The sequence below is a fragment of the Gymnoscopelus braueri genome (assembly GCF_963280865.1).
Source record: "Gymnoscopelus braueri genome assembly, chromosome: 23".
NCBI lineage: Eukaryota > Metazoa > Chordata > Actinopteri > Myctophiformes > Myctophidae > Gymnoscopelus > Gymnoscopelus braueri.
The window spans coordinates 13,508,551-13,522,773 of NC_137625.1; the positions used below are offsets into that span (position 1 = coordinate 13,508,551).

The window sequence follows — 14,223 nt, forward strand, 5'->3', positions numbered from 1 at the left end:
GTGGCCCTATCGGTTGGGGGTGTATTGCACTCTGATACATTACAACTCTATAAAGAAAATGGCCATTGATCGGATTCAAATGCTTTTTATTTAACAATATAGAAGATACAGGTACTTTTAAGAACCCGTAAATACATTTAACATCCGTGGCCATGGGATTAGTACTTTATATTTGAGATTTTAACGTTTATGTAGATTTGCAAATTAAAAAGGGAGAAAATGCAAACACTATGTTGCAGGGCCGGATACAGAAATTAATAACTGGGGGGGCATTAATAAATGCTGGGGGGGCGGCTTCCTCGGCGCCGCGCAAAGCGCGGCGGCGGAAAAAATTTTTGGGGGGCCCAAAACCATTTGGGGGGTTTTCGGGGGCCCCAAACCCCCCAAATGCGTAGGAAAATATGCATAGGAAAATATGCATTTTGGCACAGTTAGACCTATAAAAAAATGTTTTGCGAGCAGTCGGCCAGTCACAGTCCCCCCACCCCCCCGCTTCGGAGAAACACTAAGCGGTGCGTGTTCAGGTGGGTCTAAAATGCTACCTACGGTGCCCACTTACAGTCTATGGTGCCCACCCAATCAAAATAAATAAATGTTACATAAATATTTTATGAAGAAAAAAAAACTTTGGCAAAAAAAAAAAAAAAAAAAAAAAAAACTTTTTTTTTTTTTTTTTTTCCCAATTTTGATTGGGTGGGCAGGATGCACGTTTGGGTGGGCACTGCCCACCCCTGCCCCCCCCTGCCCCCCTAGAACCGGCCCTGCTATGTTGAAGTTCATCCATGACGGTCATGACAAATGAACGTCTTGGATCCATGGCTAGGCTCTGCTCCTGCTAAACCCACATGGAGTGGGCGGTGCTATCAATGAAGCACTATCCTATGAAAATTTGAGCAAATGAAAACACTGGACTGGGATCGATTCACTATGCAGGTTGCAGATCCGTCCTAGAACAGATACGGAAGCGACACGTATGCGTTAGTAAAATTGTGTGTTCAAATGACCGGATACGGTGGGTGGGCTTTACACTAGATAAGAGCGCTGAACCGTAAAGTGAAACCATGCTTTCCACACTGTGAAAAACACACGTGTGAGCAGTGTTGCCATGTCCGACTTTGGGCTTGTTTTTCTGGTAAGTTGCTTGTAAATATTGGTAGTTGCGGGTTGTGTTTTTTTGGGGCTTGTTTCTAAATTGTAGTTGCTTATTTGGGCTTGTTCCCTAATGTTGTTTAAACTAGTGTTTCTCAAACATTTTCAAGTCAAGGACTCCCAAATTAATATGTATTTGTCTGCGGACCCCCATCTGAAAATATTTAATTTATTTTCACAAGATTATTATTATATATTTTTTTAATAGCCGATCTACAAGCTCACAATGCGTCACTTCGCACATTGTGAGCTTGTAGATCAGCTATTTTCAAATAGCCAATGCATATGTTTAAAGGGCGAAGGGCTCGCTTCTTTTGGGCTTGTTTTCATAGACCTGGTTGCTTGTTTCTCTTGCAAAACCTGGCAACACTGCATGTGCGGGGAAATAGCTGCCTGTAGAGTTGTGTGCAGAAAAATCACATTAGTGACGATGGCGCCCAGTTTGAAAAAGAAGATATCAGTGAAGAAACACAATGTCGTCGATCTTATCACAGATGGAAAGCTTTCAGGCCAGTTTTCTCAAGGCCGTTTCAGGAAACTGTCGCCTCTTGTGAGTGTCTCTTTGTGGAACATCATTGTAAGTGAACAGTTTCCTCCAGAGGGACACATTTTCCTTGGCTTCACCAAAAGTGGCCAATACATCCTGTCCTACACCAGAGAAGAATCCGAATCTGATTCTGAATCAACGGCGTCAGAGTCAGACAATTTGCACTGCAACTACTTTCTGCACTGGTGGGAGTTTAACCTGCGCAGCCTCAAACATGTCCAGCGTGTGAAACTCTTTGCATGTGACAGCATCATAGAAGAAAGTGACCTGTATGTTTCTGTGTGTGAGTGGCCCAATGACGACTCCAGAATTGTCATCTCTGGCTTCAGTGCACGCAGCACCAGCACAGATCAGCTCGTGGTCAACATGGATAACCAGGACTCCAGCGACTGCTTCGTCACCGTTGCTCCCAACCCTCCATCCAAACCCTGCGGCCGCTGCTGGCCTGTCTCCCCAGCCACGCGCACAGGTGAATGCCTGGAACATGGCTACGTGTTCCACACCTTGTACACTCAAATGACTCAAATGTTCAACCTACTACCCACAGGTTTTTTGTACCCACACTTCACCTACCAGCCAGCCTTACAGCTGAAAAAGGACCAGGTCATGCTGTTGAAAGTCTCCATGTACCCCAACAGGTTGTTGGCCCTTGCCGTCTACCTGTGCCCAGCGGGTGAGCAGAGCTGGTCATCTCAGATCCTCTACACCAAGAGAGAAGCTCCTCCTTCAGGTCAACCCTCTGCAATTTCCACCTCAACCCCTTCCCCTCCATCTTCTTCCTCTTCTCCCTCCGTGCTACCCCAGGGATACAACAGGTCCCCTGCCTCCTCCTCCTCCTCATCGTACCCGCCATACCTGCCCTCATCCTCTTCTCAAGAGGCAGACCTCGACAAGCCCAGCTACCTTGACTACAATCGCCTGCACTACCACGTGCCACAGCCAGGGGTAGCAGAACAGGATGCTCTACCTTTCACTTTCAGTTTTACAGATCTGGAGGGAAGGGACCGGAAGTTGGTCACTGGTACGCATGGTGGACAAAGCTTGTGTGTGGAGAGGTTGACACTGGACATTGAGCATTTTCTCCATGACGTGGTCTATACCCATGCTGTCTGGGGCCCTCAGATGTCCTTCACTGTGTATAACTTTGTCATACTGGAAGTGTGCCCGGAGACCGACAAAGTATTGATGGACGTTTGCCTGCTTTTGCACTCTGAGGAGCTCACCGTATACCAGTCCAACCTGCAGGTCAGCTGGGACCTCAACACAGGGCTGTGCTGTCTCATTGGGGTCGGCGACCTCACAGAAGCCGTCACTGGCCTTGATGACATTTTGAAGTCTCACAGGGAGTCCTGTGTGAACACAGTGATGGAGTGTCCAGTTCCCGAGAACAGCTCCTGCCGCGTTAACGTCATGAACGTAGAACTGCCTGAAAGCGTCATGAACAAAAGAGTGATGGCAGACACTGAGCGATGCACCTGGGTTCTATTATGAAAGAGAGAGTGACAAGATGATTGCATCGGCCACAAAATATTTTTTTAAACATATATATAAAGACTAAACAGCCTCATTTTAAGGGCAGAATGTAATTTTATTTTGAGCAAAACTGCTTATGTTTCTCACTTTGGTAGTTCATATATTTAACCTGTTGAATCTGTCAGTTGAACAAACTATATTTTAAAGATAAAGGTTTATCTTCTGTTTTCTATTCCCTGTTGTGTATGCTGCAGAACAATCCCAATGGTGTAATTGGGAAATAATTGGCAAAACACTACGACTTTATTGATAATATAACTTTTGATAATATTTTTTGCGGGATTTGTTTTTGAAAGAAATGTCATGCTATTTTTTCTTTAAAACTTTAAAGTGAGTTTTCATTGTGGTACTAATAAATGTTGGTTACATTCATGTTGGTGTAAATAAATAAATACATTTAAAAACAAATGCATGAAATTAAAGCGTGTGATTAACCTATCTAGGTTATACTTTGCATGGTGGTATCATTCAAAAACACTTCTTGCCCAAGTTACTTGGTCGGTTGGTTGCTTAGGGGGATAATTATTTGTTAAGATTGTAGGCTATTAAGATAAGAATTATGGTGCCATAATGTAAAAAAGTTGTCGCAGTTGTGATAGCAAGACAAAAATCTGCACCTGAAAGGTACCAGATTTGTTGGCCTACTTTTAGATGTTTTACCTGAGAGATGACTGATGGTAACTAAATTATAGATTTAGATTTCCATAGCTTGCTGGAATGGCAATGTGAGAGACCGTTTTCACATGCCCTCATTGGCAGTAAAAGTGCTGGCATGCTACCTTTTTCATTATACCATAGTCTCATTTGTAACGGCATAATACTTCATTTTTCAATGGCATAATACTATGGCTCAGTTTATTTCATGCTTTCATGATGTGTACAACTGTGAGAATTTAAAATCCATAATGTGACAGTACTGATTCCTCCATCTACTTTGATCCCAACTGTGTTAATCAGTCACATTTCACTTGGGAGGAAAGTAAGCTACAGGAGTAGCCTAGTTGTAGTTCTCTCTAACTTAAGCTCTAGAGCAGGGGTCTTCAACTGGGGGTCCGGGACCCCTAGGGGGTCCTCAGAGTTACTACAGGGGGGGCACCAAATCTTTGTGTGATAGGAACTTCTTTTTTTTACAGTAACCACTTGAACCCTAGCATCCCTATTCTATGGGGAACATTACCCGAAAATAGCAGATCTACAAGCTCACAACACCTTGCGCTGCGAGGCATTGTGAGCGTAGATCGGCTATCTTCGACAAAGAGGTTTGGTGTAGGGAAAAAAGCAGACTAAGTACAGAATGAAAGGTCAAGTTTACACATAATAATACATACACATAATATAGCTGTCTATGAAGCTATATATGAAATCTATGAAAGAGTTTAATCTGCAACACAATTTTATACAATATACAGTAGTGGGGGTCCCTGCTTCATCTCTCAGCTAAGGGGTCCTTGGCCTGAAAAACGTTGAAGACCCCTGCTCTATAGAAGACCCCTGCTCATGATATGGGCCTCTTGCAAGTGTGTGTGTGTGTGTGTGTGTGTGTGTGTGTGTGTGTGTGTGTGTGTGTGTGTGTGTGTGTGTGTGTGTGTGTGTGTGTGTGTGTGTGTGTGTGTGTGTGTGTGTGTGTGTGCGCGCGCGATAGAGACAACTCTTATTGTGGAGAAAGTGATGCTTTGCCTATGGGTTCAGTGCAAAAGATTTTATTTTGAAAGTCAAGATCGGAACTATCATTAGTTCTGATTGTGAAGAGCTTGATGAGTGATTTGCTCAACAACAACGATCTTTATGGCGACAGACAACCTTAACCCACACCAAACAAACATGGCGTTCAGCACGAGAAGAAAGAGACATGTAAACAACAGCACAGCGGGGACCATGTTGAAACCAGTCGTCATGTTGTACAGACTTGGTATGTCATCATGTTTCATTCTTTGATTTGATTTATTATATTTTATTCTGAATCTGTTCACTTCCTCCTTCCCTTTAGACGCTCTAGCTCTGCCTGCCTGTCTGTGCTCTCTCTCTCCTCTCTCTCTGTCTCTCTCTCTTCTCTCTCTTTCCTCTATCTCTATCTCTCCCCCCCTCTCTCTCTCTCTCTCTCTCTCTCATCCCTCATCCCTCCAAATTCCCTGCTTCAAATAGTTTTTTGTATGGCCTAAATTAGAATCTAATGATCTATAGTATAGTACTATATAGAATTAGCTGTAGTATACAGCTAATACAACGTATTTATGATTCTGACGTCTTCAATCTACGAGAGTTGTAGGGTTCACGCCCCATGGAGACAGGGACTTTCTGCACTATGCCCCGTACACACTCCAAACATGTACAAAATGAAAATAAAGGTGCTTACCCCCAAGCCCCAAATGTAAACTGGGTCTACTGGGTAGTAGTTTAATGTAATAATCCATATCTTTCAATAAAGAAGTGTTTTAATGCCGTCTGTGGCCGATTCTGTCGGAAGTTCCCAATGGGCGGTAGTGACGGGGCGCATCCGGTGAAACCCGGAATTACACTAAATGTAAACAGGAAGTAAACGAGGGTGAAAAAATGGCGTTCGGACATAGACGGCATTAAAAGACTGCTTTATTGAAAGATATGGATTATTACATTAAACTACTACCGCGTAGAGTCAGTTAACATTTGGGGCTTGGGGGTTAGCACCTTTATTTTCAATTTGTACACGTTTGGAGTGTCTATGGGGCATAGTGTGCCCATGTCTCCATGGGGCGTGAACCCTACAACTCTCGTAGATTGAAGACGTCAGAATCATAAATACGTCTACGAGGGTTGTATACTACAGCTGATATAGAATAGTACTTGTGCCTACAACAAGGACACAATGGCACGATGAGCTGGCATCTGATCTCTGATCTTCACTCTCTGTTTGCCAGCTGTTATTTTGCCAGATTTCTGTGCCATCTGGCAAGATGGACTGGAACTGTTACTAGTCCACTTCTCTGACATCTGGGCTACTGCCCAAGTTGCATACCCACCTATTGTTTCTCAGTGGTGGAAAAAGTACTCAAATATTTACTTAAGTAAAAGTATCAATACTGCAGTCTAGAAATATTCTGTTACAAGTAAAAGTCCGGAATTCAAAATGTACTTGAGTAAAGTACAAGGTATTAGCATCAAAATGTACTTAAAGTACCAAAAGTAAAAGTACTAATTATGCAGAATGTCCCATTTCAAGTTTGAAAATGTATATAAATCTTTTTGGAAATGGCAGATCTACAAGCTCACAATGAGCTTATACTGTAGATCTGTATGTATGTAGGAAGTGATATATATCTAGGAAGTGATGTAGTGGAGTAGAAGTAAAAGTATATCAAATTGGAAATACTCCAGTAAAGTAAAAGTACCTCAAAATTGTACTTAAGTACAGTACTTGAGTAAATGTAGTTGTACTTAGTTACTTTCCACAACTGTTATTTCTACATGCCCAACCTATTATAGCAGCCCTGCGCTGTCTGTTTGTCTGTCTCTTTCTCTCACTTCTGTGTCTCTCTCTCTCTGTCTGTCTGTGTCTCTCTCTCGTTAAATGCGTCTCCTTTAGTGTTAATTATAATTATTAAATGATACGTGACAGTGTTTTAAATGGAGTTAAGTGTTCTATTCATCTGTCCCCTTAATGTTGCATTGCATCAATGGAATACAGTATATATTAGAGCTGCCCATTGTGCCCAACCGTTGCTAGATGTTTTGGTCCGATGCTGATCCCGGTTTTGGAGAGTCCTAGCCCACTTAATACTGGCGTTTTAGACCAGTTAGATATTTTGTAAAAAAAAGCAACATTTTTTATTGTGGAAAAACATACATTTTACTAAACAATTAATCTGGCATCCCGATTTTGGGATTGTCATTACAGGCTAAATTAATTACTATTATACCAATCATGGGTATTCCAAGCTTATAGAAACTAAAGCTTTTCTCCTCCTGGAAATGTAGCATGCTGAAATAGAAGCCATTGTTCTTGTGTTAATACATGTAAAATACGTTTGAAATCATGTTTGAAATGACCAAACCTGCCTATCGATGTTGTCACTGTGTTAGGCAGGTTTCTGAAATGTCCACAGCCCACCAATGAGACACTGAGTGAGTAGACAGAAATGGTGCGATCTTACAACGAGCATTAGTGAAGACTGAAGAGTCAAGACCAATTATATGAAGATCTGTTTAAAATGGGTGAAGTGCTCCTTTTTAAGTGGCACCGAGATAAAGCACCAAAATCTGTGTTGTGATTCGATCCGGTAGATACCGGACCCCTAGGAACTACTGCCATGCTGGCAACGATTCAGTACCCAACCTAGCCCCTTTCGGGACCCTGTTTACCTTTTTTGTATTTGGGAAGGCGGTATCCAGGGTCCCTTGTTGGTTAGAACACGCTCTCTTGTACCGGCGGCTACCACTGTCTGGTCTCGGGTTTACAGCTCGTCGCTTAGAAGTTGCAGAGATTTCTCAAAGGTACCAAAAAGAGCAATACTAACACGCGAACAAGCGGCATCAAAAAGCGGGGATCGGCGATGCCGTTTAACATTTTTAATAATTTAGTAAACCTTAAGCTCATTTCTCACACTCTGCTCCACTGCCCATGTCCCGCCTCCCCGCGTTGTGATTGTCATGCAAGCATGTAGGAGCTCGCCAATCAGAGGCAGTAACGAGGACCATAGAGTTATGCGTAGGACGCGCAGCTTGTCAGTCACCGCGGGGAGGCGGGACATGGGCAGTGGAGCAGAGTGTGAGAAATGAGCTTAAGGTTTACTAAATTATTTAAAATGTTAAACGGCATCGCCGATCCCCGCTTTTTGATGCCGCTTGTTCGCGTGTTAGTATTGCTCTTTTTGGTACCTTTGAGAAATCTCTGCAACTTCTAAGCGACGAGCTGTAAACTCGAGACCAGACAGTGGTAGCCGCCGGTACGAGAGAGCGTGTTCTAACCAACAAGGGACCCTGGATACCGCCTTCCCAAATACAAAAAAGGTAAACAGGGTCCCGAAAGGGGCTATACCCAACCCTAGTCTAGTCTTTGAAAAACACTTCCTCTCACGCTCTGTTCACTCGGTTTCCCATTCTGACTTCATCCACTACCCATGTCACATCAAAGTCCTTATGCCAGTGCTTAGTGAAGTCCGGGTCCCCCGGGGGTCCTTGAGGGGGGCAGCAGGGGTTTACAGGGGATCCCCCGCAAAATTTGTTGCTTCACAATCAATTGGTTTAACCACTTCAAAAATAGCCGATCTCACATCGCATTGCAACGCGACATGTTGTGAACTTGTAGATCGGCTATTGTTGGAAAATGTTGAGCAATCTATCTTTTTATTCTAATTTAGAAATGTTTTAACACAAGGTCCCTGGCTTATTCTATTCCTTTATTCCAGACCAGTCTGTGGAGTCCAGTCTGCAGGTGAAGATGAGTTCCCCAGCACCAGCGAGGACCAGGTCTATTAAACAGAAACCTGAAAACCACCTCGACACCAGTAAGTTTCATGCTCTCTCTTCTTTGTTTATTTTTTATCTTTTTTTTCTGTTTGGTTACAGCTGTCAAATGAGCTCATAATTATTATATTTTCATCGAAATCCAGGAAAGTGTCTTCGCCAGGCCTGATGGCCAACCAGGGCTGTGTCAGTTGTGGGGTGCAGCTGTCAGGATATGAGTAAGCTGCGGGGGGAAATAGTTTGTATGACTGATTGATTGATTGATGTACTTTATTTAGTAAGACATGAGAACATCAGTACATGGAAGTACAAATTCACAATACAAGGTCTACTAAACTGGGAGTCTCACTCACTGAGCTTGTTTAAGATGAGATCCCCATGCACACAAATCATGATGACATAAGAGACAGACAGATATACACACTACTATACAGAAAGTCATACAATCAGCTTACAGGTTACTGGTATGAAAAGTGAAAAAAAACAAAAGAACAGAAAAAGAACAACTGACACAGTTCAACGCCACTGCTTTTTGGTTCTCCCTATGGGCAGAAGCTAAAGTGTTTTTTGTTGTTGTTTTTTTTGTGGTTTTGATGGTGCACTCTACACGAATCCACAATCATTATCGTGGTGTCAGACTCTTGTTGTGATGTGTAAAATACAAAGTGTCACTGACTTGCATCATGTTAGGTCACTACTTCACATTGAAAGTGTCAAATAGTCTATTATATTCGGCTGCACCACAATTGCTCATTTATAATTTCAACCGCATCATACCGACGGCCGACTCAAATGATAAGGGATGTAACACGCACACACGCACGCACGCACGCAAGCCCACACACGTGCTGGGTGGAACTGAGTGAAGACGTCCGAAGATGTTAACATACCCCCTTCATTCTGTCGACCTCCCTGTTGAACTGTTGCACAATCTTTACTCTTACACTGACATATAATTAATGTGTAAGCTCAAGTTGTACACAGGTGACAGCAATAAATTATCATGTCTTGCTCCCGTGAACGCAGCAGAGTCTGCCTTTGTTTCTCCTCTTCTTTTAATCAGTTACCCATTCCTTTTATTACATTTTTTAAAAAGATGTTGTTTTTTTTTACTGCCTTTATTGATAGGAAAGTAGGCTGACAGGAAATGGGGAGAGAGATGGGGGAGGTGACACGCAGCAAAGGCCGTTGGGATCCATTCCTATTATGATGGCAGGGAATATAATGTTTGAAACATCGTTCTTCACAGTTAACACCAAAGAAAGGTGAACTATAAAACTGTATTTACTTATTTTCTGCTGGATCAACTTGGCATTATTCTTGACGGCATGGTTATTAGTCTATGCTTCTCTGTAATGGACAGTGGCTAATATAATATGTGTGAGCATGTTGTTGGTGGCATTTATGTTATTTACTTCTGGATAACATAACTTGCCTGTTTTCTTCTGCATGCCATGCCTCGGGAGGACTCAGTTGCCTATTAATATGACTATTTGACACTTCCAATGTGAACAAGTGACATAACTTGATGCATATCAGTAACACTTTGTATCTGCCAGAGCATTTAGTTAGTAACAAGAACAAATGACATAATAGACCACCGAAGTCCTGACGTCACTCGTTCATCCCCAGGTTCGTAAAGTAATTTCGCTATGGAGAATAACATTGGGTCATCTTAGAATCGTCTCATACAAGAATTGTGGTCCAAAAATAAACAAACTGTCTCGGCGAAATTGTCTGGGAGGAGGTTCTGTATAGTTTATGATAGTCAGTCACTTATATTTGATACAGTCTGTTTCTGGCGAAAATTTAACTAATTCGGCGGAAGTAACATTAGCGTTTGTCAGTTGATGCTTCGTGTCCATAAGAGTAAAACCGCCGGGATCATTCGTTTGTTTTTGGAACACAGTTCTTATTTGACGCGATATTAAATACATCTATGGGATTCAGAATGGGGGTGGAAAACTGCGAACCAGGTTGACAAACAAAGTATGTGTAAATTACGTCAGACTTCGGTGGTCTATGTCAATGTCATATGTGTGACTGGGATACCGGGTTGTAATTTAATGCATGAACCCTTTCCGACGCTCTTTTATTTGTAAATGTGTGTATATAAAACATATCCCCTATCAAATCTCTTAATTACATCAACAGCAGGCAGAACGCTATACACACACACACACACACACATACACACACATACACACATACACATACACATACACATACACATACACATACACACAGATTCTTCATGGCTGGTGACTGGCTGGTATGTGACAAATAAACACAGGTACATCGCTTTTGTCTTTTTTTGCGTTCTGGTAGATGTCTCAGTGGTGCGAGCCATTAATCGATACTGAATAACTATGTGATCTATTTATAGGCTACAATTAATAGTTTGTATAGAAACAAGCTGCGGCAGTCCTGTCTGTCTGTCCTGTCTGTTCCCAGCCCTGTTCCCAGCACAGGCCAGTGAAAGTCGCCTGTGTCCGCTCTGAGGAGCGCTGTGGCTCGCTTACACGCCCGCCCAGAGCATGGGAACATTTGCAAGCATATCATTCATCAAAAAGTCATCAAAAAGTCACGGCAATCTGCCCAGTGTCGGCCAATCGTCAAAAGGTAGAGCAAAGGTGCCACTACTGACGTCACTTTCTCCTCGTCTTTGTTGGACTGGGGTATCCCAGTCCAAGAAAAAGCAGGTAAAGCGAGCAGAATGCACACCGCAGGCTGGCAGCAGCAGTCTGACACCGCAATAATGATTGCACCACTATCATTATTGCGCAGCGCTCTGTGGATTCGTGTACACAGGCCCCTCAACATGCATTCCAGTTCTATGATTGGATGTTGCCTCCTTGATATTCGGCCCACAAATTTATGAAGGCAATAACATGCGAAAGATATAGAGTATTAAAACTTGATGATCATTGTCACATGACTTCACAAGGCTATTTGTGCCTACTTTGGTGTGGAAAAAAGTTTAGATAAATATTTTAAGATAAAAAATAACTTTTGTAAACTGTGTTTGTGTCATGATCCTCCAGATGCTGGCAGCAGTCAAAAATGTCTTTGATAAATGAAGATAGACTTGTGGTTTATAAATGGTGCATGCATTTATTTAGAGTGGAAGTTGGGCTACAAAACAGAGGAAACACAAACATTTAAAACCTGTAATGTTTTTCTCTCATTTTATCTTTTGCCTAGACAAACGGCATCAGCAAGAGAGGAGTCCCAGTCTGGTCCAGGAGGAATCGGAGCCTTCACAGATTAAAGAGGAGCACGAGGAGCTACTTCAAAGACCAGAGGAGGCTAATGGGTCAACACAGACATTACGAGCAGTGAAAAGTGAAGATGATTCTGAATACAGTGACACAGAACCTCTAGCCAGCACCTCATCTGAACAAAATGAAACTCTGAGGAAACATACTTGTGCGTTTTGTGAAAAAGGCTTTAGTCGAATGGACAATCTAAAAACGCACATGAGGATGCATACAGGGGAAAAGCCCTTTACTTGTGAAGTTTGTAGCAAAGGCTTTGGTCAAATGGGTCATCTAAAAGACCACATGAGGACTCATACAGGAGAAAAACCCTTTATTTGTACAGTTTGTGATAAAGGTTGTAGTCAAAAGAAACATTTGAAGAAACACATGAGGATTCATACGGGGGAAAAGCCCTATATTTGTACAGTTTGTGGCACAGGTTGTAATCAAAAGAGTGATCTGAAAAGACACATGAGGACACATACTGGGGAAAAGCCCTTCAGTTGTATAGTTTGTGCTAAAGGCTGTGGCCGAATGAGTGATCTGAATAGACACATGAGGATTCATACAGGGGAAAAACCCTTCTGTTGTATGGTTTGTGGTAAAGGCTGTCGTCAAAAGAGTGATCTGAAAAAACACATGAGGACTCATGCAGAAAAAAACCTTTAGTTGTAGTTTGTGGCATGGTCTTGGTGAGCATTCAAAATGAAAAAGAAAAAGGTCAACGTCTTACTGACGTTCAGGAAGAGGCAGCTGACCGAGGCGGCTACAGAGGAAAGTAACTATGATCTGTTCCAGTCTAAACTGCATTCACATCAAGAGCTATTTTAGAAAGTTTAAGTGACCTTTGTAGATGGAAGGTTCCAGAACATTTGGTCTTCATTCTTCACTTGCAGAGCCTGACTTCTTGACTACACCTACACATTGTAAACCTCAGTGCATCCTCCAGGGAGCCGCACCCAGTTCATGACATCATAGATTGGTGATGTTCTCATCAAATGGGTACATGATCAACGTTCCCATGCAGCAAATAAACAGAAGGCATTTTAAATAAAAAATAAGACTACGAAGAAATAGAAAGACTTAAAGCAAAACTAAAGACAACAAATCCAACAGTTCACCGCACAAAAAGGCTATCCCCTTAACCCTTTAAGACCGGGAACGCATCTGTGTGTCGTTTTTAGATTTCTTTGGGCTATTCAAAAATAGCAGATATATGAAAATTTGTGCAAATATTAGATTTTTTTTTTTTAAGCAGACATTTGCAACTCAAATCTTTGCTTCTGGGGGTCCCTGGAACTAAATATTTTACAAATGTTCTCTTTAAAAAGATATATTCCAAGATTTGCATGACTTTTCATGATTTTTCAAAAATAGCAGATCTACAAGCTCATAATGATAATAATTGTACATCTGCCATTTTTGAACAGCCAAAGAAATCTACAAATGACACACAGATGTATGTGTTCCCGCTCTTAATGGGTTAAATAAGGGCCCTGGACGCTCTATCTCAGGCTGTTAACGCTTTGCCTGCCCAAGTATGACTAACTCTGTCCTTTGCAGCCTCCCTTAAATAGGGAGTGGATCCTACCACAAGTACAGACTCCAATTAGCTATCAGTTCCTTTTTACAGACATTCCCCATACAACAGGAATAATCTAAACTTTTAAACAAATGTTGTACAACACAAATTAATCACACAGATTTAGGTGCCAATATAATCAAAAGCCTTTAACAACAAGAACGCTGGTAAACACACATCCCTTCTCCTCTACTGTACTTGGCACGTTCCCCAGGGAAACCCCCCTTTTTAACCAAATGGACTGGCCCTGCTCTGTTTCGCGTGGCCAGTACTGCAGAGGAGAGACCGGTGACAAACAAACATTTCAGCTCGGTTCCAATAAAGAATGTTTAAATAAACAGAATGTTTGAACCCCTTAAGTCTGTGTTCTTTTTTTATTGAATAAATAGAGATAAAAAAACATGTCACACCACAAACAATCACTTCCACAACAAACCGGCTGTGTGTGCGTGCGCGCGTGCGTGCGTGAGAGAGTCCATTTTAAGTGTGTCTGTGTATACACGAATCCACGGAGCGCTGCCCTGGGCGCAGCCATTGCTGCGGTGTCAACGCTCTGCGGACGCGACACCGCAGCAATGGCCGCCTACAGGCAGCTACAGGCAGCGCGTCTGTGGATTCGTCTATAGGGCACGGGCTGCCCCATGACAGTACCCATCTTATTTTTGCTATTTTAGTTTTCTAGCACAGTGGTTCTCAAGTGGGCGCCCAAATAA

At 42.4% G+C, this 14,223-nt stretch overlaps 2 protein-coding genes across 2 annotated transcripts; both read left to right on the plus strand.

Moving 5' to 3' along the window:
- Positions 1–1,579: 1,579 nt before the first annotated feature.
- Positions 1,580–3,187, plus strand: LOC308079543 (DDB1- and CUL4-associated factor 15-like; the record flags this gene model as incomplete). Its single annotated transcript, XM_080421092.1, has 1 exon — positions 1,580–3,187. The coding sequence occupies one exon, from the start codon at positions 1,580–1,582 to the stop codon at positions 3,185–3,187; it is 1,608 nt and encodes a 535-aa protein (XP_080277218.1).
- A 1,819-nt stretch (positions 3,188–5,006) lies between these two features.
- On the plus strand, positions 5,007–13,869 carry LOC308079681 (uncharacterized protein). Its single transcript, XM_080421239.1, has 3 exons — positions 5,007–5,138; positions 8,611–8,709; positions 11,873–13,869. Exons 1-3 carry the CDS (start codon positions 5,015–5,017, stop codon positions 12,595–12,597), a joined length of 948 nt encoding a protein of 315 aa, XP_080277365.1. The 5' UTR covers positions 5,007–5,014; the 3' UTR covers positions 12,598–13,869.
- Positions 13,870–14,223: the final 354 nt, after the last annotated feature.

Coding starts and splice junctions, on each gene's coding strand:
- LOC308079681 (XM_080421239.1), top strand. CDS start 5,015: ATGGCGACAGACAACCTTAACCCACACCAAACAAACATGGCGTTCAGC. Junction 5,139..8,610: donor CGTCATGTTGTACAGACTTG/GTATGTCATCAT, acceptor CCTTTATTCCAG/ACCAGTCTGTGGAGTCCAGT. Junction 8,710..11,872: donor TGAAAACCACCTCGACACCA/GTAAGTTTCATG, acceptor TCTTTTGCCTAG/ACAAACGGCATCAGCAAGAG.